The following is a 25294-nucleotide window of genomic DNA, read 5'->3' as shown; positions in this document are numbered from 1 at the left end:
CATGGGTCGGTCGGTTAAAAATCAAACCTTCCCGATCGATATCGTGGCCAGATATAGATCGGAAAGACCTGTCGGAAGCCCCCATAGGGGGCAGATAAGCTGTCAAATCGGTCCAAACGACCAATATCGGCAGCTTTATCTGCCCGTGTATGGCCACCTTAAGTCTCCAGCACTGCAAGACCATGTGCTATCCACTGAAATAGAATGCATTTTCACGCATCTGCATTAATAGTGTATGACCAATACAAATCTTGCTGGGAAGCCTTGAATTGGAAGGGTTTACTATCCTTTTTGATGCCAGAGATGGATGTTTACAGGTATAACTGCTGTGCTCTGGGGTAGTTTTAAGTTTGAAGAGGACACGCACGTCTCTAATCTCTAACAAGATCCTGTGTCACTGAAAACACCTCCATAAAGGTATATCTAAATACAAGATATTAAAACAAGCACACACCACTTATCTAAAAAAAAATAAAAATATATATATATATTTAGATCTGTTGATGAAAGCAGCACAGGTATGGGATTCATTATCTGAAAACCTGTTAAACAGAATGCTCCAAATAACAGGAAGGCCATTTCCATTAGACATAATTTAAATCAAATAATTCTAAATAAAACCGCACCTTGTATTTGATCCCAACTAAGATGTAATTAATCTTTATTGCAGGCACAACAAGCCTATTGGGTGGATTTAAGTGACTTTTTAAAGGACAAGTAAACCTTTAAAATAAGTGAATGTAAAATTGGCAAAAAGTGCTTAGAATAGCACTTTCGGCATTCACATTAATTATTTATTTTCTTTTTATTCCAAGATATTAAGGGATACATGTGCTGTTAATATGAATTAATTTTGTTACAACAGCTCCACCTGCTGGTCAGTTTCTGACCAGTCTGACCAAGTAGTCAAGGAAGTTGTCAGGAGAACGAAAGAAGCTGCTCTATTTTTCTGCTTAGGAAAGATTTGAGAAAGGTTTCTAATTGTTTTCATAAGCAGAAGAACATCAGAGCAGCCTTTCTTTCTTTCTCCTGACAACTTCCTTGACTACTTGGTGGTCAGAAACTGACCAGCAGGTGACGCTGTTGTAACAAAATTCATTCATATTAACAGCACATGTATGCCTTAATATCTTGGAATAAAAAGAAAATAAATGAATGTTAATGACAAACGTGCTTAGAATAGCACTCATCAATTTTGCATTCACTTATTTTAAAGGTTTACTTATCCTTTAAGGTAAGAAGATCCAAATAATATTAAAACCCCTTATCTAGAAAACTGCCAGGTCCCAAGCATTCTGGATAATAAGTCCCATACCTGTACAATATGAAATTACCCAAATACAAAACAAACAAACATACAGAAGTTCTAAACTAAAAAGAAAATACTTCAGTACTTAACAACCGGAAGTATATAGGGGAAAAAAACAAAAAATCAGATTTTTCTCAGGAAACACAGCTTCCAAACAGAGGTGAGTGGAAGAAATCATAATTTGAGCCTGCTTCACACTGTATACTTGTAATCTATCCAAGGGATTCAAGATACATGTATAAATAATGAGCTGAAGTAATTTATACTTCTAGTATAATACCCCTGAGACAAAAATATAAGTTCACTAGGTCTCAGCTCAATTGGGCAAAAAAAAAAAAGAAAGAAAAAAAGTCCCATCAAGGTGTAACTTCATTAGTACCAAGGCCCAATGATTAATACTTAGGGGGTAATTTATCTCAATATTTTCTGCTACAAACTTCGATCAAATCTGCTCGGGTTTTTTACGCTTATTTATTATTACATTTTCCTGACAATTTGCTTTGAGGGAAAAAAATAAAATAAATAAATTTCAGATTTTCGCGATTGATTCATCCAATTTTCATGAATGTCACGATTTTTTCTGAGTTTTCACCCAAAAACTTCGGGTTATTGCATGAAACTCAACGCACATCAAAAAATCTTTGGGACTTCTCCCATTGACTTATATGCAACCTCGACAGGTCTGATGCCGGATTTTCAGATTTGGACTTTTCCATCCTTTTTGATTTTTGCATTCGGCTTTAGTAAATAACCCCCTTAACATCTAACAAGTTTGCCTTCATTATTCCAACTGTTCTCCACCACTAACTATAAACTATTATACCATATTTATGCAATGAATTATTTTTCTCTTGTATGGGATAGAGTATCTGAAATGCTTAAATCCTTGTTTCCAGTGAAGGGGTTTTTCTATAATTCGGATCACCATACACATTTAATAAATACAATAGGATTGTTTAGTCAGCAATTTGTAAGAGTGCAATTTAGTTACCATCAAGTTCAAGATATCGTTATTATACAGAAAATGTAAACAATTACAAAGATTGTATTGCTTAAAATAGCCTCCATGGGAAAAAGCTGACCTCTCTGGATATTAGGTTTCCAGGTAAGAGATCACACACCCATACAAGTTTCTGAAAAGTACAATAGTGTTGTCCTACATACAACAATTATCCGACCAGGTTATTTATACATACAAACATGCATCATTTTGTTTTGATGTAGAACAGTCAGAATCGCATAGCTAGGTGGTGCAGTCACAAATGGGCTATCAACATTTGGTCTGATAATTGAAAAAAGCAAAGAACTATACAAATGAAATGAGTAAATGAGGAGATTACAGCAATCTGTTCAACCTAGGAAACTGTACCTGTCCTACCATTCATGGCAAGCCGGTTTTTCTTGCATTTAGGAGGTCATACATTATAGCATTTGCCCATTTGGCAAGGAATCCAAACCTGATAAAAGGTAAAAGGGCCCTTGCCATCACTTTTCACAGAAAAATAAAACTGGCAGGCACTGTCTGAATGGTTCCAATCTGTCAACATCAGTATTTAACATGGGCACGGCATTTCCTGTGCTTTTCTACTGGAAGGCGAAGAGTCAAGTGAGCTTGATATAGGACTAAACTACACAAGAACATTATTGGACGTCCTTGCACTGACAGATTGCATCATAATGCAATGTGATTAAACACACTTTTGGGGTTAGGAATGCACCTCATCCACAATTTTGGGATTCAGCCAAACCCCAATTCCTTTGTAAAAACCATTTGGCCAAATACTGAACCAAACTCCAATTTGTATATGCAAATTAGGGTCAGGAAGGACCAAAGAGAAAAGTCAAGTCATTAAAGGGATACTGTCAAGGGAAAACATGTTTTTTTCAAATGCATCATTTAATAGTCCTGCTCCAGCAGAATTCTACACTATCAGTTATTCAAAAGAGCAAACAGATTTTTTTATATTTAATTTGGAAATCGGACATGGGGCTAGACATATTGTCAGTTTCCCAGCTGCCCCCAGTCATGTGCTCTGATAAACTTCAGCCACTCTTTACTGCAAGTTGGAGTGATATCACCACTCAGATATCAGCAGCCTAACAACAGAACAATGGGAAGGTAACCAGATAACAGCTCCCCGATACAAAATAACAGATCCCTGGTAGATCTAAGAACAGCACTCAATAGTAAAAAGCCAAGTCCCACTGAGACATATTCAGTTACACGGAGTTGGAAAAACAACAGCCTTCCAGAAAGCAGTTCCATCCTAAAGTGCTGGCTCTTTCTGAAAGCACATGAACAGGCAAAATGACCCGAGATGGCTGCCTACATACCAATTAGATTATAAATTTATTATATCCTTGCTGGTTCAGGAATGACATTTTACATGGTAGAGTGAATTCTTTGCAAGGTAACCAGTGTAATAAAAACTACACCATAAAAATCAAGACAGAATCCCTTTAAGGATTTGGTTCGGCCAGCATCTTAGATTTGGCTGAATCCTGCCGAAAAAGGCCGAACCCTGGATTTGATGCCTCCCTAGTTTTGGAGCAAATCGGATTTGAGAGATTATTCTACCATACCACATGGTTACATAGTTAAATCTGGTAAAAAAAAAAATTCAACCAACCTCAAACAAACCCCAGTGCATATATACATATACAGTATCATGGTTAATTTGGTTGAAAAAAAAAAAAAAGTTCAAATGAAAGCTCTTTTCCTCTAGTCTAAAGGAGAGGCCTGTGTTGCATTGATCCTTTTTATGGGAAAAATGAGCCTAGCTGCCTATAATATTCTCTAATGTAATTGTAAAGTGTAATCATGTCCCCTTGCAATGGCCTTATTTCCATAGAAAACAACCACTACCCTCATAGTTAAAACCCTAACTCCCTTTCACCAGTGTAACAGACCATCTCTCTACTAGGCAACATTGAACAAGCTGTACATACAGGATTTTACATTACCATTTTTGGCAAACCTTCCATAAATGATTGGTACACTTTCTGGATTTAGTCAAATACTGCATTTCTGACTAAAGATTTTGCATATACTTAAAGATTTTACATAGCTTCAATCAGCAATGATTTTTAATTAGTCTAGTTGCTATAGTCAAGAAAACTGATGCAATACAGTACCTGGACTAGAAAATTATCCCTTAAGTCTCCAAGCTGTAAAGCAAGCAGCCCTGTACATCGATGTTCTACCTATAGTCTACTATGAATTTATTTAAACATTAAATAAACCCAATAGGCTGGTTTTGCTTCCAATAAGGATTAATTATATCTTAGTTTGGAAGTACAAGGTACTGTTTCATTATTATACTTAGAAAGAAAATATTTTTTGTAAATGTAGGTTATTTGGATAAAATTAAGTCTATGGGAGCCAGCCTTATTTGGAGCTTTCTGAATAATGGATCCCATATCTGTACTGTCTTTGATTTTGGGAGAGAGGCCAGAAGGCAAACTACTCAATAGTGTGGGCTAGACTGGTATCTAAATCCAGCTGCGTGTTTACGGTGTACTGATTCTAAAAATAAAATACATTGCCAGCTGAATTAAACAGTTTTCAATTATTTAATTATTGTACTACAGAAGTATTAGGCTTTTTAGTAAAGTAGGTTTTTAGTTTATTAGTATAGACACAACACATTTTCACTGCTATGTCTACTTGTCTGAACCATGTTTAACATAACGAATTTTGTTCTACAGTGGCCTAATTATTACAGAACATCGTTGAAAGGAGAACGTTAGAGCCCTTGTGTGTGTATTTGAATCAATATGGAATTATTAGCATACAGAACCTTGAACATTTACAATTAATTTATCAATATACTGGGCATTATTACACCTGGGCAACCCATAGGAATTAATGATAAACTTTGTTCAGACAGCTGGAAATATTAAAATAAAAGCAAATAAATAGTCTGGAGTTACTGCATTAGTGAATACTTGCCCACGGTTAGTAAATAAGCCCCCAGGACCGTGGCAGTCAAAATGTAATGGACTGCTACACAAAAAAAACCAAAAAACCTTGAATTTGGTACTGATTTTTTGGTGCCGTTACCAATGGGCCTAGTAAAATCATGCAATCTCTTGCCGCGGTAACAACAACTATGAAAAACATCAAGTGGGAACACAGTCACAGCCCTTTAGGGAGTGATGAGGGGGATGGTAAGGAATTTTGACAAAAAAAAAAAAAAAAGTTGTAGTTTCTCAGAGATTATGCAGAAGAAATTATTTAAACAGAGCTTGATGAGGAAGGGGCAACACTCAGCGAGAATGTAAGGAAGTATTAGCATTCGATGCTTTAAGGCAGGCATGCAATATTGGTGTTCTGAGAGGCCACATGTGGAATTGAGGCATTTTCCTGCTGATAGTCAAAATGCCTCATTTTATATTGTTCAGCAATCAGTCCCAATAATGCATTTTGGTGGTTTTACTTCCTTCCTTGTACAGGCAGAGCATTCCATTTATACGAATATTAAGCAACCTACACTGTGTACATCTATTCTTGTTGCAGCATTGTCTTGTTATTTTAATGATTTTTATAACGTCCCTGTCACAAAAATCCTTTGTGTTGCTCCTTTTGCATTTTAACTATGTGCATATACTAACTAGTCATAAGATACCAATATTTATAGAATATAGAGCTGCAATTAAACCTGTAGCATCATGGGAAGAAACTGTAGTCAAAAGAACTGAGCCAACCATGGCAAAATAATTAAGAATGAGATCGTAGTTATGCTCCACCCTACCTCTTCTGAGATCTGAAAACAGCAGCTACCTCTCTGCTCCAGTAATCTAATGCTGTCCTCCTCTAACAGTACTCATTCACTGAGACATGACTTCTGCTGTTCCAATTAGCAATACCCTTTCCACACACAATCCCTCTAGAGTTTTCATAATACTAATCCCAATACTATGACATTTTCATAAAAACGTAAACCTTGTCTTTAAAGGAGAAGGAAAGGTTAAAACCAAGTAAGCTTTATCATAAAGGTCTATATAAATACACCAGTAAACCCTCAAAGGAATGCTTCTCTGAGTCCTCAAAAGAAACACCACATTTCTTTCCTTCTATTGTGTACTAGTGATGTGTGGGGTGGCCCGCACATCACTATTGTGTACACATGAGCTTCTGTATCAGACTTCCTTCTTTCAGCTTAAACCTCCAGGGCACGGCATGAGCATGCTCAGTTTGCTATGGATAACTGTATAATACGCACCACTAGTTACCTTTATTTCCTAATGATGTATATGATTAAAAAAGAGAAACCCAAAATAAAAAGTGCTGCACAATGCAACCAAATGTATTTTTAATTAACCTTCCAGAACAAATGTCTACAATTTTAAAGTAAAAATTGTAAAAGCAATTTCTATTGAATACAGTATCTGTCTAGCATTTGCTATTCTCATTTCACTGCTGACTACATAAACAATTCAAAGTAGCAGTGTATGCAGTGCATCTACCCTCAAGCCAAGACACCAATGCCTTTCATGTTTTGTGATTTGGAAATGGATGTTAAAGAAAAATCGCAGGACATACGTCATTGTAGGAGCAGGAATCCTGGCAGGAGGATAAAGCTGCATCATTTTAGTAGTACATACAGTGCAGAGAATAAATATGATGTTTGCCTTTATTATGCAAAAAGTTATATTGAGTTTTTTCCCCTTTGGTAAATTAATGTGTATACAATGCAGACAATAAGATGGTCAGCCTGGTTTCAAAAGCAACTACATTTACAAATAACTTTTAAGAGACAGTATAGACCTTATTCAAAATATTTTTAAGGAATAGGACTTGAGCTGAACATACTATTTGACGGTTTTCATCAGGAAAAAAAAAACAATAGTTGTCTTGCAAAGTAGGTAATTAATTTACCAGTACTAGGCGAATAACCCCCCCCCCAAAAAAAATAAAGGGCTCCTCCAAATGAAACAGTCACAACAAAGGGGAAAGGGAGGGGGTTTGTTTACTCGTAATCTAATGAACCACCTTGCAAGGACCAAACATGGAGTAGCGTCAATTTCCCTGTTTAGCTCAGGAAACAATGAGAACTATAGATTCTTATTACATCAATAGGAAAAAATGATCCTAAGAACAAGCAATATTCATTGAACCTAAGATGAACTAGACGACATACTACCCAACTATGTGATATTTGAAATTTAGTGGCCCTTTAATGTTTTAAACGATGCATGAAAGATCAATGCATTGTAGCTCAATCAGTCAGCTGGTGCCACAAGCTTGGCTGCCAAAGTACTGCAGGGTTACCGTTTCAGATGACAGGAGTTTAGTGTAATTGGGCAACATGGAGTTTCTGCCCTGCCTGGGCTTACATACTGCTGTCCTAAATATATGCATGGTATTCTCCATTAAAAATCTGGATGTTTTGCCTGAAGCCAGACAGTCTTTATTTTATAACTTTTTCAAAGCAATCTGTAAAATATTAACACCATTTAGCAAACAATTCCTGGAGACCAAGCACACATATTTTTAATAAATAAATATGAGAAAAACTGGAACATTTCAGAGCCCAAACATATTAACACAAGATGAAAAACACTAGGCTGCCAAAGGACTCCAGTGCACAAATACCACACACATTGAAAGATACTACCGAGGATATCCGATAAAAACATACAGCGAGGGCTCTGTAGTTCAATATTGCTGCACAAACATTGCATTACCATAACCTGAAGTACAGGTTCTTCATTCTTTCTTTACTACATTGATCAAAAGGTCTGAACTGCAAAAACAAAAAACAGACCACCGAGATCAGAATCATACTACTAAGGTAACCCGAATGCTATTGGCAATCATTCCTACAAGGACAGGTATTGTTGGCCTCCTCTAGCAATTATTTAATGAATGGACCTTCATTAGCAGATTTCTTCAGCCTCTGCTTCCTATCGGTATTTACATGCAATCTGTGTTTAACACTTTCATAACCAGAGTTAGAATTAAATAAAACAAGTTTCTTACAAGTTTTCATAACCACAGGGCTCAAAACACCACCTCAAAACCACAGCTACAGAGTGCAAGGTACTTCTACTTGTATATGTATCCACACAATGACCTGCAGGCCTCCTGAACTCCTACCACCATATTCCATAGAAAACATTTCACACACATGAAAGCCAGCATTTAATATACGATTTAATGCTACAATAAACCAACCCATCACACAGATTTTCAGGTCCTGTTAAGTGCAACTTTTGCCATGGATGGACATATTAATATGGCACCCCAAAAAATGCTAGCCTTCTTCACTGTCTCGCAGCAAAATTCTGTAGTAACAGAAGAATGGATAGTGTGTGTGTAGAATATTCTATATAACAAGCATACACTCATATTGGGGCCTCCACCAATAAATCACTTTTTCTTTTGCAGCCCAGAACAAGTGCAACTTTTGAGGACCCTTGCGACATTCTGAACCATATCAATTAGTTCACAGGGCCCCAGACATCGTGGTATTCGCTACAGTTGCCGTTTTTTCCTATTAATAACATTGGCATCAAGCATCATTTTTAACGGCCAGGTGGCAACCCTAGTTGCGCCCCAATGGTCCCTACATAATATAAACAATAAAAACACTAGAACACTAAAATACAACAATACTGTAGGTATGCCATTCCCCAGCAGCTTAATTGTGATTGGCTGGCCTGATGTGTATTGTAGCAAGCAAATCACGTTGGATGACAAAGCACTGACTGCATTTACATCTATATCAAACACCTGTCAACATACCATTATTTCAAAACTACATTTTTCCAATGAACATCTGAAACAAGTTTCTTTCCCTTAAAACTTTTTTGATATGACTGTTGAGCAGTTTTTGACAACATGGTATTTTATCTTTTCATTGAATAGTACAAAATGAAAAACTTTGACATCTCAAAACCCACAACCTGAAGATCGCAAGACATACAGCAAATTGTATAAAACCCTCTAAAGGGGTTGTTCACCTTCAAACTAGTTGTTTCAGATAGATCACCAGAAATAATGAATTTTTCCCATTACTTTCTATTTTCCATGTGTCACCGGTTTTCTAATATTGAAGTGTAAAGTATAATTTTTCACCTTCTAAAGCAGCTCTGGAAGGTGGGGTCTCTGACTCAGTAAACTGTTCCAAATTGATGCATTTAGTTGATACATTTCTTATCTTTGTCCCTGCTGAGCAGAATCTCTGGGTTTCATTACAGGCAGCTGTAAGAATTGATACAATAGTTGCTAATACTCCAGAGATAGTGCTGAGAAATCAAATAAATGTTGCAAAATTGTAACAGTTTGGCGTCTGCACCTGAATTACTGAGATTCAAGCACCAGAGACAGGAACATTCAACTTTAAACTTAGATTTCGGAAAAACAGTAAAAAATAAATAATGGAAAGTAATTGAAAAAAGTCTTTATGTCTGGAGAACAATCTGAAAACAACTGAACTGAAAAAAAATAATATTTGGAAGAAGAACAACCCCTTTAAGAATAGAAAAACGTTTGCTATTTTGAATAGAATTGTAACAAATGTGGTTGCTGGCAATCAACAAAGCCAGGATGAAGGAAACTACCAGTATACTACTTTGGCTAAAAATGTAACATAATAATAAGCCAAATTACTACAGAAAATGTGAACGATAAACCATCTGTAAAAGCGCTGTATAAACACGTTGATGTTACATAAATTACAGATAAAAAAAAAAAAAAAACAAGAAAATGATACATAGACAGTTTCCCTGATCATCCAAATAGATATTTAAAAAGCCACATATCGTTTGCCAGTGTTCTCTATGCCTCCTCCCACTGGCATAACTAGATATTACTGAGCCCCACAGCAAATTATTTGTCAGGTCCCCAAAATGTCTACAGCAGAGGTCCCCAACCTTTTTTACCCGTGAGCCACATTCAAATGTAAAAAGAGTTGGGGAGCAACACAAGCCTGAAACAGTCCCTTGAGTGCCAAATAAGGGCTGTGATTGGCTATTTGGTAGCCCCTATTTGGACTGGCAGCCTTACAGGAGGCTCTACTTAGCACTATACTTAGGTTTTTATGCAATTAAAACTTGATTCCATGACAGGAATTCAAAAATTAGCACCTGTTTTGATGCCACTGAGAATAACATCCAAGGGGTTGAAGAGCAACATGTTGCTCACGAGCTTATGGTTGGGGATCACTGGTCTAAAGGTTGACCGGTTTTACCAATATTTATTGAAGCTGTATATGAATTAGGGCCTTATGGGGCCCCTATACCTCCTGGGCCCCCCTGCAGCCACAGGGTCTGCTTCCTCTGTAGTTACAGCACTGCCTCCTCCCCTTTCTCGCTGGCAGGTGTGCAGTACTTGATTTATTGACTACTTTCTATATTACACCACCAGCTTTACAAAGGCAGTTCTTTTGGCTGCAAACAGTTGGTAAATGGAGCAGAATTTAAAGTATAACCTGGATCATCGAACAGTCAGGCTGGTTTCACCTGGACTAAAATGGTTGAAACATATGGATGTTTAACTATTAAGTTATGTAAAGTATATTACACCCAATCATTAAATCTGGATATAACCATACACACAGCTTCCCAACCACCAGATCAGACGAGTTCCTGTATAGCTTATAGCCAGATCCAAGGCTTTGGCTGACTGTGTATAAAGCTCATATTATACTGGGGTCGCCCCAAACGGAAAAAGTTGGGCAGCAAACACTTATATCCTGCCTACAGCACTGGCCTCACCCGTGGGCAACATGCAAATGCCCCAGTTCCATCAGCAGAACAGATAAAGCGTATGCGGCCCACAAGCCCCAGTATAGGCAAGCATCAGGCAGCATAAGCAAGGCCGGAGGGCCGCAGCTTGTCCGTGTGTGTGAGATGAAGCAAGAGAGGAAGCAGCAGGGGAGGATGAGACAATGGGGCGGCAGTAGAAAGGCCACGCACAGCCCCCCTCTAGCGCATCTCTTTAAACTATGAGCCGCCCGACAAGGACTTGAAATGGCATCACCATAAATGAACATTGCCTATATGTAATAATAGGTGTATAAATATATAGCTACAGAAAGATCCGGTTACCTCCCAGCCCCCCACTAGGAACACACACCCTCCCCCACCTCCCATAAGACAGACACAGTACACGGGGATATACATACACAGTACATAATGCTATATACACAGTCACCTCTCCCGAATAACCAGGCCTGGCCCTCCGCCGGCGGGTGAGAGTAGGCGCTGCTGTGGCTGGACCTAACGCTCGAACTGCGCCCGCTGCTGTTGTATGTTGGGCCGCCCGCCCCTCTCCATTCTCTTTATTTATCTCTCTTCCTTCTACTGTTCTCGCCCAGGCCTCTGGGGGATTAAACACGCCCAGCTCGTTGGATACAGCCTTGTAGCGTCACCCGGAAGCACCGCCTCCTCTGCCGTCCCGTCCTTATGGAAAGGCTTGGGGGGGGATTGTTGCTGCCATTAAACATCTTACTTGCAGTCTCCAGAGAAATAGTAAACTGTGACTGAAAAGAGAATATTTTGCCTTAATACAGTTCCTGGCCCTTTAAGCCAATGTTCCTCACAAGGACAGGAGGGCTGAGTTGATCAAACAGGATGCTAGAATGTGGCAGCCATCTTTGTTTTGGGCTGAACTTCCAATGTTGACAATGAAATTGTCCTTTATTGCGTTTTGAAAAATATTGCTGTTGATTTTAGAGCAATTATTTTGGCTATGGTTGCAGCAGGTAATGGCATTATACTGGCTTGTACAGGTAGGGAATCTATTATATTCGCAATGTTTTAAGGCTAAAACATGTATAAGTAAAAACATACCGATTTGGATTAGGGATGCATACCTCCCAACATCTAGGAAACAGAAAGAGGGATAAAAACATTTGGCCCGCGTAGCGCGACATAATTTTTTGACCACGTCCATTTTTGTGGTGACACCCCCTAATCACCATGTTCATTTTACATAATTTGGCAGGTTATGAACGTTTGAATACATTTTTGTGTTTTTTTCAGTTATTACAGTTTTGCAAATGAAGGTGAATTGCCCGATTGTGAGTCTTCGTTCTTATCCTATCAAACTGTTACAAAAGTATGTCAAGTATCCATTCTGGGCTGTCTGCCAAAACCCAATTAAGTTAGAAACTTTGTATCTGTGGCTGTTCAGTGCAACAGATCAAAGAGAAACTCGGGATTTATCAGTACAAATCCGTGACAGCGGGTTGAGCTGTCAAAAGGGGGACTGTCCCGCTCAAAACGGGACAGTTGAGAGGTATGGGTATGCACTGAATCCACTATTTTGGATTTGGCTGAACCCCCGAATCCTATGCGAAAGATTCGGCGTGGGGAAAAACATTTTTTACTTCCTTGTTTGTGACAAAAAGTCATGCGATTTCCCTCTCCGCCCTAATTTGCATATGCAAATTAAGATTAGGTTCGGCCGGGCAGAGGGATTTGGCCGAATCCTGCTGAAAAAAGCCGAATCCTGCCCGAATCCCGAACTGAATCCTGGATTCTGTGCATCCCTAATTTGGATACTTTTGCCACAGATATGGATTTATGATATCTTAGTTATCACCAGGCACTGTTTTATAACAGGGATTAACAATGCAGAAACTCTTGTTCAACTGGAACATTTTGGAGCTTTTTGGATAATGGCGCTGTATTAGAATAGTATAGAATATGTGCCTGTTTATATTTGCTACAGAAGATAGGTGTTTTCTATCATGTGACAATCACAGTAATATACACTTGCATTTTTAGTATGAGTAGGAAAGTGGAGCTTGCCACAGTTGGCCAAAGTGAAATCTGTTGCTCTTGATGCAAAATGTCACCCTTTGATACAAAAGACCCTAAAAATCCCACACAAATAGGGTTGCCATCTGCCCGGTATTTAACCGGCCTGGCTGGTAAAAATGATGGCTGATCCCAATGTTATTAATAGGGAAAAAAAAAGATAAATATATAGGAAGGCTGGTATTTTTTTTCCAGAAAAGGTGGCAACCCTGCATACAAATGAATAGAAAATTGGAAAATTTCACTCTGGTGAACTGTGGCAAGCTCTAGTTTCACTGCATTTAAATTCGAGCTTTTGACCCTAGGTGCAAAGAAACACAGTCGCAAGTACATTGTCTTAACTTTTTAATCCTGCACAGTTTTGCACCTAATAATAAATTAGCCCCCTCCCCCGAAGATGAAAAAAAAGTAACTAAATAATTTCAGTATATAGGCATATGCCTCAGATCAAGGGGATCTTCGGCCTCGGATCTATAAACTGAAACTGGCAGAAGCCTGGGAAGGCCTTATAGGAGAAATCAACTTGTCCTGAAAAAAAAAGGGACCCCCCCACCCCAGGTAGACCCCCCCCCGGGGAGATGCCCCATACTCCATACTTACCCCTCGTCACAGATTCTTCCAGCAAAGTTCCACGTGTTCATCTTCTGCGACCTCGGTAAGCTTACTGAGAGATCGGCAATTTCCGTGTAATTCCATGCAAGCACAGTTGCGCAAACCAGCAAACTGCTCCAACTGCGCATGTGCAGAAATACCAATTTTGCAGTCAGGTTACAGATGACGCAGAAGATAGACGTGTGGAACTTCGCTGGAAGAATCTGCGGCGATGGGTAAAATATGGAGTATGGGGCATCTCCTTGGGGGGTAGTTAGCCTGGGGGGAGGAGGGGTCTACCTGGGGTGGGGGGTTCGGTTTGAATTCTCCTTTTAAGCAGAAAAAGTTGCACACTGTAAGCTAAATTTACAATAAAACAAAATGCATTACAGAGCATTTGTTTTTAGATGGGGTCAGTGACCCCCATTTGAAAGTTGGAAAGATTTAGAAGGCAAATAATTTAAAAACTACTAAAAATAAATAATGAAGGCTAATTGAAAAGTTCCTTAGAAATGGCAATTCTATAGCATACTAAAAGTAAACTTAAAGGTGAACTACCCCTTTAAGTGCTACAGGAAAATCTCAAAAACGGAAACCAGTGCTTGTATGAGATGAGCAGTGAAAGCTAGTGTAGACAAAAGCAGTGTCCTGCAATTCCAGCTGCAAGCCGAAAGTAAGATGTTTTGCTACATGCACTGGGCAATGTATAAAATGTGGCATCCTTTTTTCCAGATGAAGATGGGTGTCAAATATTTCTTTGAGTTTTGAAAACGTTGTACAGAATTTTTACTGGAGGCATGGAGGACGATTTATAGTCTTTCATTCAACCGACTAGCTTTTATCGATAGAAATTTACCTTCAAGCATCGTTTGAATTCATTCAATATATTCATTAGGTATGTATGTATGTATGTATAACTTTATTTGTACAGCGCTTTTAAGGAGCCGCAGCGCTGTACAGTGCATAAAAGTACAATATATATAAAAGTATACATGGGGGAGACAAATCACATAATAAATATATACAGAATCATAGGACAAAGAGCGTAAGTGCTATGTGGTAAGAGACATAGTGGGAAGGAGGTCCCTGCCCCGTAGAGCTTACAGTCTAAGTGAGGTGACTTATCTAGTCTATCAGACTGCAGTGCTTCGCTACATACTTAAGTCCTTCACATTTGTCCGAAATGTCCCTGATTTAAGACTACTTAATTGAAAAATCTCAAATTTGTCTTATATTTTGTGTTTAAAGGGAGCGTATACCCAATTAGAGGGTCAAGAACTTATTCATGAAGCAGCCTAGAAGCACTGTGGCAGTGTAAGCTTCTATTAGGTGGCTGCCAATATGATTGATTGATATGCAAAAGAGCAAGTAAGGGACAGACCATGCACACTAATACGCATGTCTCTTTAAGGCAAAGCAGAAAAACAATATGGACATGTATGAACTGGAGATACGAGGTCTAGCTGATAGGGCCAGTGGTATATTTACAACAAAATAATAATAATAAATTAATTGATATTATAGCAATATGGAAAAAAAGGGTGAAGATCATAAAAAATGCCTGTCTTTCATGCAGGCAGTACGTGTATGGACCATTCTTGTCCAGGTAATCTCTGTATAGTGTAGACAATAGAAACTCATTTTGTAACATAGCTGCAAATCTGCCCCACTAAATAACCCAAAAGAACCACTAAAATAGTTGTTTTTATTATTATGTATCTAGGGGGAAATGTTGTAAACCGACTTACTGTAAAAAAAAAACAAAAAAACTTGAATTAATAAAAATGAACAAAAATATGAATTTAAAAACTTTTACAGTCCTGCCCCCCCCAAAAAAAGATTTATCTGGGTCACCTGCAACCCCTCCCCTCACGTGGCCCCCTTTATAGACTCAGCCCCTCCCCCCACCCCGGGAGGTCTCTGTTTTCTCTATCGTTACACCAGTTAGACCTTTTGTCTTATGCCCTTCTCTGTTTACTGAGCAGGTTGCTCTTTACCTCTTGTATTTGTTATCGGTTTGTATTTTTTATCTGTATCTTCAATGCATACAACCCATTTATTGTAGATGTTAGTAATAATAATAAACTGCATTTTGGTTGCCAAGCTCTGCTGGTCATGGAAGTCAACATTTTACATTTCATAAAAGCAAATGATTCAGTACTTATAAATAAAGACCATTTGCAAATTTTAATAGTAGGAAGGGCCTTGCAAATTTATTCAGGCCCTTCTCTTAGCTTAATAAATAAACATTACACTGAAACTGAATGTAAAAAATATTTTTAAAAATGTAAAAACTCAATAATATTGTTCACATAAGTATTCACTCGACATATTTTGAGAGGCCAATTTTAGAGCAACAAAAGAGGATTTTGCTTCCAAATTCTGAATAATCATTTGTAAATGCAAATTAGTGAAGTCTGGGGGGCAGAACCCAAGTGCTGAAAAAGAACAAGCAATTTATGTAGTCACGTGACATGGAACTGAATCCTATATAGCCGGGAAAATAAGTATTGAAAAGTCAATGTCTTTCTTAGTAAATATATTTCTAATGGGGCTATTGACATGACATTTATGCCGGATGTCAGTAACAACCCAAGTAATCCACACATACAAAAAACTCAAAACAAATAAATCCATAAATGAAGTTATTTGTAGTAAAGTGGAATGACACAGGGAATAAGTATTGAACGAATAAAGAAAAGGAGATGCAAAAAGACATGGAAAGCCAAGAAACCTACTGAAATCTGTCCCTGGAACCCCCTGGAACCTTTGAGATTTTAAGACTGTTTATGTTTAAAAATAGGCCAAAATCACATCTGAGCAATGCATGTGACTAGTTCCTCCATACAGAGACGTCTTGAAGCTGTCATTACCAACAAAGGCTTTTCTACTAAGTAATACATTTCATAAGTGTGGTATCCTGTGTCATTCCACTTTACTACAAATAACTTCATTTATGGATTTATAAGTTTTGAGCTCTTTGTATTTGTGGATTACTTGGGTTGTTACCCACATCTGGTATAAATTTCATGCTAATAGCCCCATTAGAAATATATTTACTGAGAAAAACTCTGACATATCAATACTTATTTTCCCTGTTGTACATCCACAATTTTTGCAAGATTTGTAGGCTGAAGTCACATGAAGCATTGGCTCCTCTGCTCTCAGGCAGGCTAAGAGAAGTGGATCCACTCTCTGCCCCAGCTCCTTCGATCCAAACAGCTTCTGTTTGCTCCACTCAGTGTATGTGGACACAAGCAGAAGTTGCACTTGTTAGTGCAGATAAACAGAGCTAGGGCATAAAGCAGATCTGCTTTTCTCATCCTGCAAAAAAAAGTGCATACTAAGAGCAGTGGAGTCAACGCATGGGCCCTGGCGCTAAGTCCATGCAGCCTCACAGCATAATCAATGTTGTACTTTTATTTGATGTACACAGGTATAGACTGGGATGCAAAATAGGGAATGGTATTTCAGGAACACAGAGGCCCAAACAGCCCCACCAGACCTAATAAATAGTGACTTTCTAAGGAAGTGCTGTCCAACTGCTATGGTCCAGAGGGCCACGATTTTTCCCGGCCAAACTGGTGATGGGCCGATAATGGAAGCAAGTGTTAAACACTCCCCATTTTTAAACCACACCCATTTAAAACTACTTCCATGTTATCACAAGCAATGTTAAACTTACAGTTTGAATTTAAGGTGGAAATAATGCAGGCCAGACTTTCATGTGTGGGGCCACACGAGGGGGGGGGGGATCACGGCTGCCAGTTGGACAGCACTGGTCTAAGGCATCTTACAGCAGTCCCTCTAGCATTCGCCAGAATCCACAGATTGCCAGTCCAAGCCTGATGTACATCGATGATTGCAGTTGGAGTACTTCCAATATATGCAGATGTGGTGCAACAGAAACCCACTCTTCCAGCTCTGGAATCTGCACTTCCCATCCGTGTGTTAGTGGCCCCCACTTCTGTCCTAGCTTCTCCTCCTTTCCATGCCCTCCCCCTCTCCTTGTCATCACCCCCACCCCCTGACGCCACTTTAAGCATCCCTCCAGTCACTGCAATTCTCTAGACAGGCATGTATTAAAGAGAGGTGGAGGAAAGCATGGCTGTAGAAATCCAGGAAAAGAAGGTAGCTACTCTCCTGAAAGATTCAGAGGAATCCAAAATGTCCAAAATGGTAGAGGATCATATCACTAAACCAAGGGCACCAATGCACCCCTTTGACATAGATACTTGCCCCACTGGAATGGTAAAGTATAATTGCAATGGCAATCAAGACTATTGGGGGAATGTAATAAAAGTTGGTAACGGCAAAAATATTCGCAATGCAAAAAGTTATGCCTCTGTAAGAACAAATTTGTCTTTGTGCGAATTTAATATAGCTTTTGCGAACCTAGAAGAAGGTTTGCGAATTTTATAGTTAGCGCCAGTGCGCAATGAATGTAATAAAACTTCTTACTGAAAAAGTTGTTATGTTTGCTCCAAAAGATTACGACACCTTCAAGCACTTCTAAAAGTGGGCAATACACAATTAAAATTCGCAATGCGCGAATTGCGCAATTGTGAAATTAGACTTTTTATTCTTATTTGTGCAAATTGTTTTGCTCTTTGCGACTTTATTACATTCCCCCATATCTCTTTTAACCTTCCTTTAACCTGGTGCCCGAAGCATCCTTAAATAACGGTGCCGTTAATTAAAGCTTGTGCCACCTTGATGGCTCAGTATGTTCTAGGATTGACTGCGCTTTCCTCTAATACCATCAAGAAGACTAGCTATTCTGTGGTCGCCTGCCTCTTATTTGACCATAGGGCCATTTACTTTTAGGGGTCCCTGGATTGTGGTTTTCCCCCAGGCCCAGGAAAACTAAACTGTGACCTGTTGGGATGGGAGGAGGTTATGGAGTAACAAAAGGATGCCTATCTCTTGTGGATGAATGTCAGCTACCGGTGGGAATTTGTCAAAGTCAAATCGTGTAGCTTCTTTCAAGTTTAATATACATGAGGCAATAAACTTTCTGACTCACTGATGGTTGTGTATTATAAAAATAATGTCCCCACTTTTAAAATATCATATTATGTCACCTTGTTTTGCCATGAACAGTATAAAAGCACTGAGCTCTCATGAATTAATATAGCCATGACTCCTCCATGACTACCAATATTCACATATTTTATGATGAGGTGCATTATTTCCTGTATTTACTTCTGCCTATTTCCATTAGACAAACAAGGGACATTTAAAAATAACTTATTATGTATTTGTCCTTTAAAAATAATGGATGAAAAATATTTTACCATAGCAACAATAATACAAAGAACACAAAAAAACCCTAAAGAATATAACTGCAGTAGTACAGGAACTTCGCTAAAAGTAAAATGCCGGCTGTTCTTTTGGAACACTTATTATAAAATCCATAAGACTGCACCAGGAGACATTGTTTTGGCTGCAAAACATATAAGCAATGGCACATAAAAAAATAAGAAATCAATCAAAGCCAAATGTAGTTGCAAATGTTCTGCTACGTAAATGCTAAGAAAGAACAGCTATCAATTCAAATTGTCGCAGAAACAATTCTGCTAAACTGGACAATAAACCCATGACTCTCCCATCTAACTTCATTTGTGCATAGTAAAAACCAATGCTGCATCACAAAACAGATTCATCAGCCCACCCTTATCATAAATTCAAAGCAAGTCAGGCCAGCTTATAAACCAGGATATGTCCAGACAGATGGATAATCACATTCCCATATATTTAAACCCGGAAGACTTATGATTTTCACTAAACTGTGCTTGATAGAAAATGTAACATTTGATGTAGGAACTAGTTTTACGCAACCCGAACCCGCCCTCCCTCCATCCACGTCTGCTGGAGCCCGACTTCCGGCTTCCATTTATAGACCCGCACCACCGATGACATCACAAAAGGGCAGGGCAATCAGAAATATGAAGTCGGAAGCCGGCAGTGTAATGGGGTTGCAAGGTCCAGCGGGTATTGGGCTGGCCCGCACATCACTAGTAGGAACAATGGTACAATGGTAACTCTCTCACAACACAGACATCAATTAAAAGAAGGAAAGTTAAACTAAAGAAGTAGCTAGAAATGTTGTACATTATGTTTTGGGCTTCTGTACTTAGAGCCCACTGAGCATGTGAGTGTCGCAGACACTTTTCAAGATGGTGACCCCCTGTGACAAGTTTGAAGTCCTGAATCATTGCTGCTATTGAGAAGCTGAAACTTTAGGCTGATGCAATAAGTTCAGTATATAAAACATGACATATTTAGCCCTATTCATTTATAGGGTTGAGTTCTCCTTAGTTCTTGGTTTTCTGCCACCCCTAGCACATCATCAGTTGGTGATTATTTAAAGTAGGAAGCAGAGATGCGGTGCATATTAGCCCACAACAAAATGAAGCAAAACAGGGGCACTACACCCTGTATATTCAGCAAATTATTAAGTGGAAATTGACGCCCACCCTCCCCCAGGGAGGACACATCTGCAAGGGCTCCCAGAGCACTGTAAAATCTGCACCCATCCGTGCTTTACAAGTCCCCTTCTGCCAACATCTCCCACACCAGCAGCCTAAAAGGGTCATCCGCTGCCTAAAGGAGGAAAAACTGGCTCTCTAGCACACACAAAGCCAGAGAACAAAACGGGGCCTACCTCCTCAACAGAAGCTCGAGTAGTAGACGTACCCTGGACCGAGCTGGGGCCTGAACTGCAGGGCAGACTGCTGAGTTGCAGGCAGACTGCTGGCCTGGTAACGTGGGGCACCTTGAGGGAGACAGTGGGCCTAGTGGTTAACAAGATGGTGGCGCAACAGTAGATTGTAGCGGCCTCTCTGGATCACAAGGTGCTTTCTTTTTTTGTGGTTTTTGTGTTTTTTTACTTTGTTTTTTGTGACTTAACATATTACATCTGCTGCATATTACATGTGTGTAGCACCATGGTCCTAGAGGAACGTTGCTTTGTTTCACTGTGTACTGTACAAACGTATAAGAATGAAATTACAATAAACTCACTCTTGACTCTTGGAAGTCCCACGATCCAACCCAGTCTAAGGGTTTGTATACAAAAAAAGAAATAAGGATGTATGGTGGGTTTTCCCCAAAAATTTCAAAAAACAAAGTGTAATAAAAGTATAAAGTCATTTATTAGGAGAACGGAATGGCCTAACGTGTTTTGTGCCTGTTGGGGCACTTACTCATAGGCTATTCAAGCTGGAAAAAAAGAGAAAAGGCACAAGATACACAGCACATAACAGATAAGCTCTGTGGTATACAATGGGATTCTTCAGAAATTATCCGTTATCTACTGTGTCTCCTTTGCTTGAATGGCTGCCCCCATGGACTACACAGCAGCTTGATTATGTAAAATATACACACCAGCAAACACACCCGTTTTATGAGTGCAGGGCAACAATACATTATATTGTCATTCATTTAAAACACTTTTGGTATTACTGTTCATTTAACCACTTAAAATCAGCAGGTAAGAGTGTGAACACTTTTTTCAACTTGATTTTTGTAGAGACCCATACAGCACAGATGTTGCTCCTGCCAAAAGGCCATGGGAACTCGTATATTTCAGTTTTTACATTTTGAAAAATGGAGCTCTCTCTCTCTCTCTCTTTGCCTGTCAATCTATCTTTACAATGTCTTCATTAACAGCAGTGTGTAATTAATACTTACAGTATTTAGTCCTCATTTAAATGCTTTTGATAGCCTGACAGTGACACATCACAATTTGATAAAAGAGGCTTTAGACTTTCTGCAAATCTTTCTATAACATCAATGTTGGCTTAGCCTGGCCCACAAATATATGATGCTGTATATTTAACCCATACATGAAAAAATCCAGCCAGCACTTGATTTGATATTTTAATGTGAAGCCATTTGAAGCATTTTGTTCCCATGGTATTATTGTTTTCTGAATTATGCTTCTGTCGAAGAAACTGTATGTAAATAGTTTGATAGACAAAAGTACTCAGACCCCAGACAAATTCAAAACCCACAATGAAATCTGGATCTTTGTGACAATTCTATTTGCAAAGCTCTGACCCGATAAAGCTCCACAAGGCTAAAGGAACATTGGAGTTAGTGATACTGTAGAGTGTAGGCTGACCTGAAACCCGAGAGACCAGGTTTGGACCGGGAGTCAAAATAGGCCCTGGCATTACAAGCTCACAGAAGCTGCATACTTCACTGTGGAACACAAGGCCATCTTGGTTTTTATTTACAGGAATTTAAACAAGGCAGGTGGAGGCAAAGACAAAGAGCCAAGCAGTGCGGAATTATTGGGAACATTAGGAAAGAAGAGCTTTGGTGTTGGTATTCTGCTTGTGAAGCTGAGTTAATACTTTCAATCTATCCTTTTCTGCATTGATCTAGCCATTTGTACAGTGGTCTTGCTGGCATGTTTGGGGTTAATATGCTGATTATGCATTTTGTGTAGTATCTATTCTGTAGTATCTATACTGGCACAATAATATGCAATTTTTACATGTTATTTATTACTACAATGGCAATATTTTGCAGGTTAGTGTCAGGCCGAGTTTTTTGCTGAGCCCTCTATCAATAATTGGAGTGGCTCAATGACAAACAAGTATCCTATGATATGTTTAAAGCCACAATATCAGTCCAGTTAAAAAGTGCCATCTGACAACCTGAAGCGAATCCGCAAAGGAATCAGACAAACCAATTCCCTGAATGGTGTGCAAAGCTGGTACATACTTTCCCCAACAAAATAGAGCTGTAGTGGTTGCATAAGAGGGATCAACAGAATTAAACAGTGTGGGGACAGAATATTTTTGCAAACAGCATATTCCATGATTTTAGAGAGAGACAAACATTTCAATATAGGATCATTAAAATAAGAGAATAGTTCAAGGGCGAGAATATGTTTGCATGGCACAGTATGCAGAAAGGTGAAGGGAGAGTGTTACACCTTTAACTTGCCTACAACCTATTTTTTTGTACAACCAATAGGTATACAAAATGTTACTTTTCCAAAATAACACCCACTGAACAGGAGGTTTAGGTTTTTTTTCATTAAAGTCCGAATGCAAAAACCTCAAATAATTTGAGTTATTTTTTTACTATAAAATCAAAATTTTTAGTGGAAAAAACTTTTCAAATTTTTGAGATTTATTATACTCCGAGGCTGCAAAAAGTCAGAATTTAAAATACTTTACCTTCAACCTGTCGAGATCCTGTAGAAGTCAATGGCAGAGGTGCTATTTGCAATTTGGGTTTCGTACAATAATCTGAACATTTCAGACTTTTTTGCCGATTTCACTAAATATTCACACTTTTCATGCGTCAAATCCGAAAAATTAGTGGTTTTCGTTGGACAGTCCAAAAAAGTCTCGGTTTTTACGGATTCAATTTTTTTCGTGTTTTTTTTAATGATACATAAGGGTAAATCGTGGATTCTAGTTTGGTCGGAATATTCTATTTAAAATATCAGAAAAATTCGGATTTTTATAAATAACCCTCCTAATGTCATATTTCACCAATATTTTAAAACAGACTAGGATTATAAAAAGTAAAATTAGGCGATAACAATTTTCTTTTGGAAGTGAAAGGAGAGGAAAAGGAAGGAAAATAAATAAAAACAAAAAACAAAACAGATGATCTGAATAATGAAGAATGACAAGGAATACTGGGTTCTTGTATACCATGAAAGAACTTAATGATATTAATAACATGTGCCATTTGCAGCAGGCTGAGAAAATTATTATTTAGTTGAAACACTCCTGCTCCATTGACTGCTATGCTGTAGGGTACAATTGCTTTGCCCATGTAATGCTGTACTTGCAAACCATCCTGCTTATTCCACAACACTCTCCAATTTTGTAACAACAAATGGAGCAAACCTAGGGCATTCTGGGTAATCAATTAAATTAATCCTCATTAGACCCTCAGTAGTTCTGCAAACATATTGTGGGCCGAATGAGGTCTAATTTAATTGATAAACCCAGAATGCCCTAGGTTTAATTGGGTTAAAGGTCACTTTTAGGTATAAATATGAGCATATGGTAATGGTCTTTGTTCACTTGGGGGCAGATGTATGAAGGGTCGAATATCGAGGGTTAATTAACCCTCGATATTCGACTAGGAACTAAAATCCTTCGACTTCGAATATCGAAGTCGAAGGATTTAGCGCAAATCCTACGATCGAACGATCGAAGGATTATTCCCTCGATCGAACAATTAAATCCTTCGAATCGAACGATTCGAAGGATTTTAATCCAACGATCGAAGGAATATCCTTCAATCAAAAAAACTCAGGCAAGCCTATGGGGACCTTCCCCATAGGCTAACATTGACTTCGGTAGCTTTTAGCTGCCGAAGTAGGGGGTCGAAGTTTTTTTTAAAGAGGCAGTACTTCGACTATCGAATGGTCGAATAGTCGAACGATTTTTAGTTCGAATCGTTCGATTCGTAGTCGTAGTCGAAGGTCGAAGTAGCCCATTCGATGGTCGAAGTAGCCAACAAAAACACTTCGAAATTCGAAGTTTTTTTAATTCGAATCCTTCACTCGAGCTTCATGAATCGGCCCCTTGATATAGGGTATTGACCTGAAACATGTTGTGTAACCACAACTTGGAATTAAAGTTTTGCAGATACTATGCTGGAGTTCTTCCTTTTTTTTGTTTTTTAATTTACATATTGGAGTTGTTAGCACAAAGCAACTTATATGAAAGTAGAACACACAACTTTAGGCAATTGTACAGACCACCAACAATTCTTCTATTTTACTCTTGAGCTCATGAGTCTCTAGGACACAAAACCAGTAGGATAGATGGAGATGATGCTTTTTTAATGCAACTTTGAATAAAATATGTTACTTTTGTTTTTTATGATCCCTTGTGGAATCCTTTGGAATGCCCGTTTCCCACTCTGCTATTGGCTACCTTTTACCGTGGGTTTGGGGCAGGTGCACCGGCACCACTTCTCTTACTTGGTGAGCTCTTTAACAGTTTTGTCCTTGTTAGCTCTGTTTCCCTACTTGGTTTATACAGATGACATAAGCCCTGGTCCAGTAACTCCTAGCAACCAAGCATATATTTTGCTTATTCTAACTAAAGTAAAATTCATTGAAACGGATGACAGGACCCCATCTCCTTTATATATTGGGGTTAGCCAGTGGTGTGGCTAGATATTACTGGGCCCCAGAACAATTTATTTTTCAGGCTCCCAAAATGTCTAGAGGTTGAACTGTTTTACCAATATTTATTTATCATTGTATATGAATTAGGGCCTCATGGGGGACCCTCCTGGGCAGCCCTACAGCCTCAGGGTCTGCTTGATCTGTTGTTACACCACTGCAGTAAGTACAGGTATTGTTGTACCTGGTTGATTGGTGTCAGGTTGATTGTCAGAGAAAAGGATGTTTAATCAGAGAACTGTCTCCCTGCTCTGGTACAGCTTACATTTCCCTACCACGTAGAGTTCAATATGACTGTGAATATGTTTTTTGGACTGCAGAGGGAAACCTGAGCACCCTGAAGGAAACGCAAATAGCAAAAACATATATTCCGTGAAGATTTCCTGGTTTAGATCAAAATAGGACCCTAGTGCTAGAATGCAGTAATGCCAACAACTTTTGCTAAC

The 25294-nt window shown here is 38.7% G+C and overlaps 1 protein-coding gene across 9 annotated transcripts in view; it reads right to left on the bottom strand.

Annotated features, from left to right (window-relative positions):
- The window catches only part of rnf38.S (ring finger protein 38 S homeolog), a 149131-nt gene that overhangs the window by 22229 nt on the left and 101608 nt on the right, over positions 1-25294 (bottom strand). Inside the window, exon 1 of one of the 9 annotated variants that reach the window (XM_041579995.1) lies at positions 11443-11732. The exons of 7 other annotated variants lie outside the window; for them this stretch is intronic. In XM_041579995.1, coding sequence (XP_041435929.1) covers positions 11443-11451 — 9 coding nt within the window. In that variant the 5' untranslated portion in view covers positions 11452-11732. Of the gene's footprint in view, positions 1-11442; positions 11733-25294 lie in introns of those variants that run through there. One more of the 9 variants, XM_018239935.2, reaches the window with a different exon arrangement.

Source organism: Xenopus laevis, chromosome 1S (genome assembly GCF_017654675.1).
Source record: "Xenopus laevis strain J_2021 chromosome 1S, Xenopus_laevis_v10.1, whole genome shotgun sequence".
Classification (NCBI taxonomy): Eukaryota; Metazoa; Chordata; class Amphibia; order Anura; family Pipidae; genus Xenopus; species Xenopus laevis.
The sequence above is the reverse complement of the archived record's forward strand: the minus strand, read 5'-3'. Positions and strand labels throughout refer to the sequence as shown.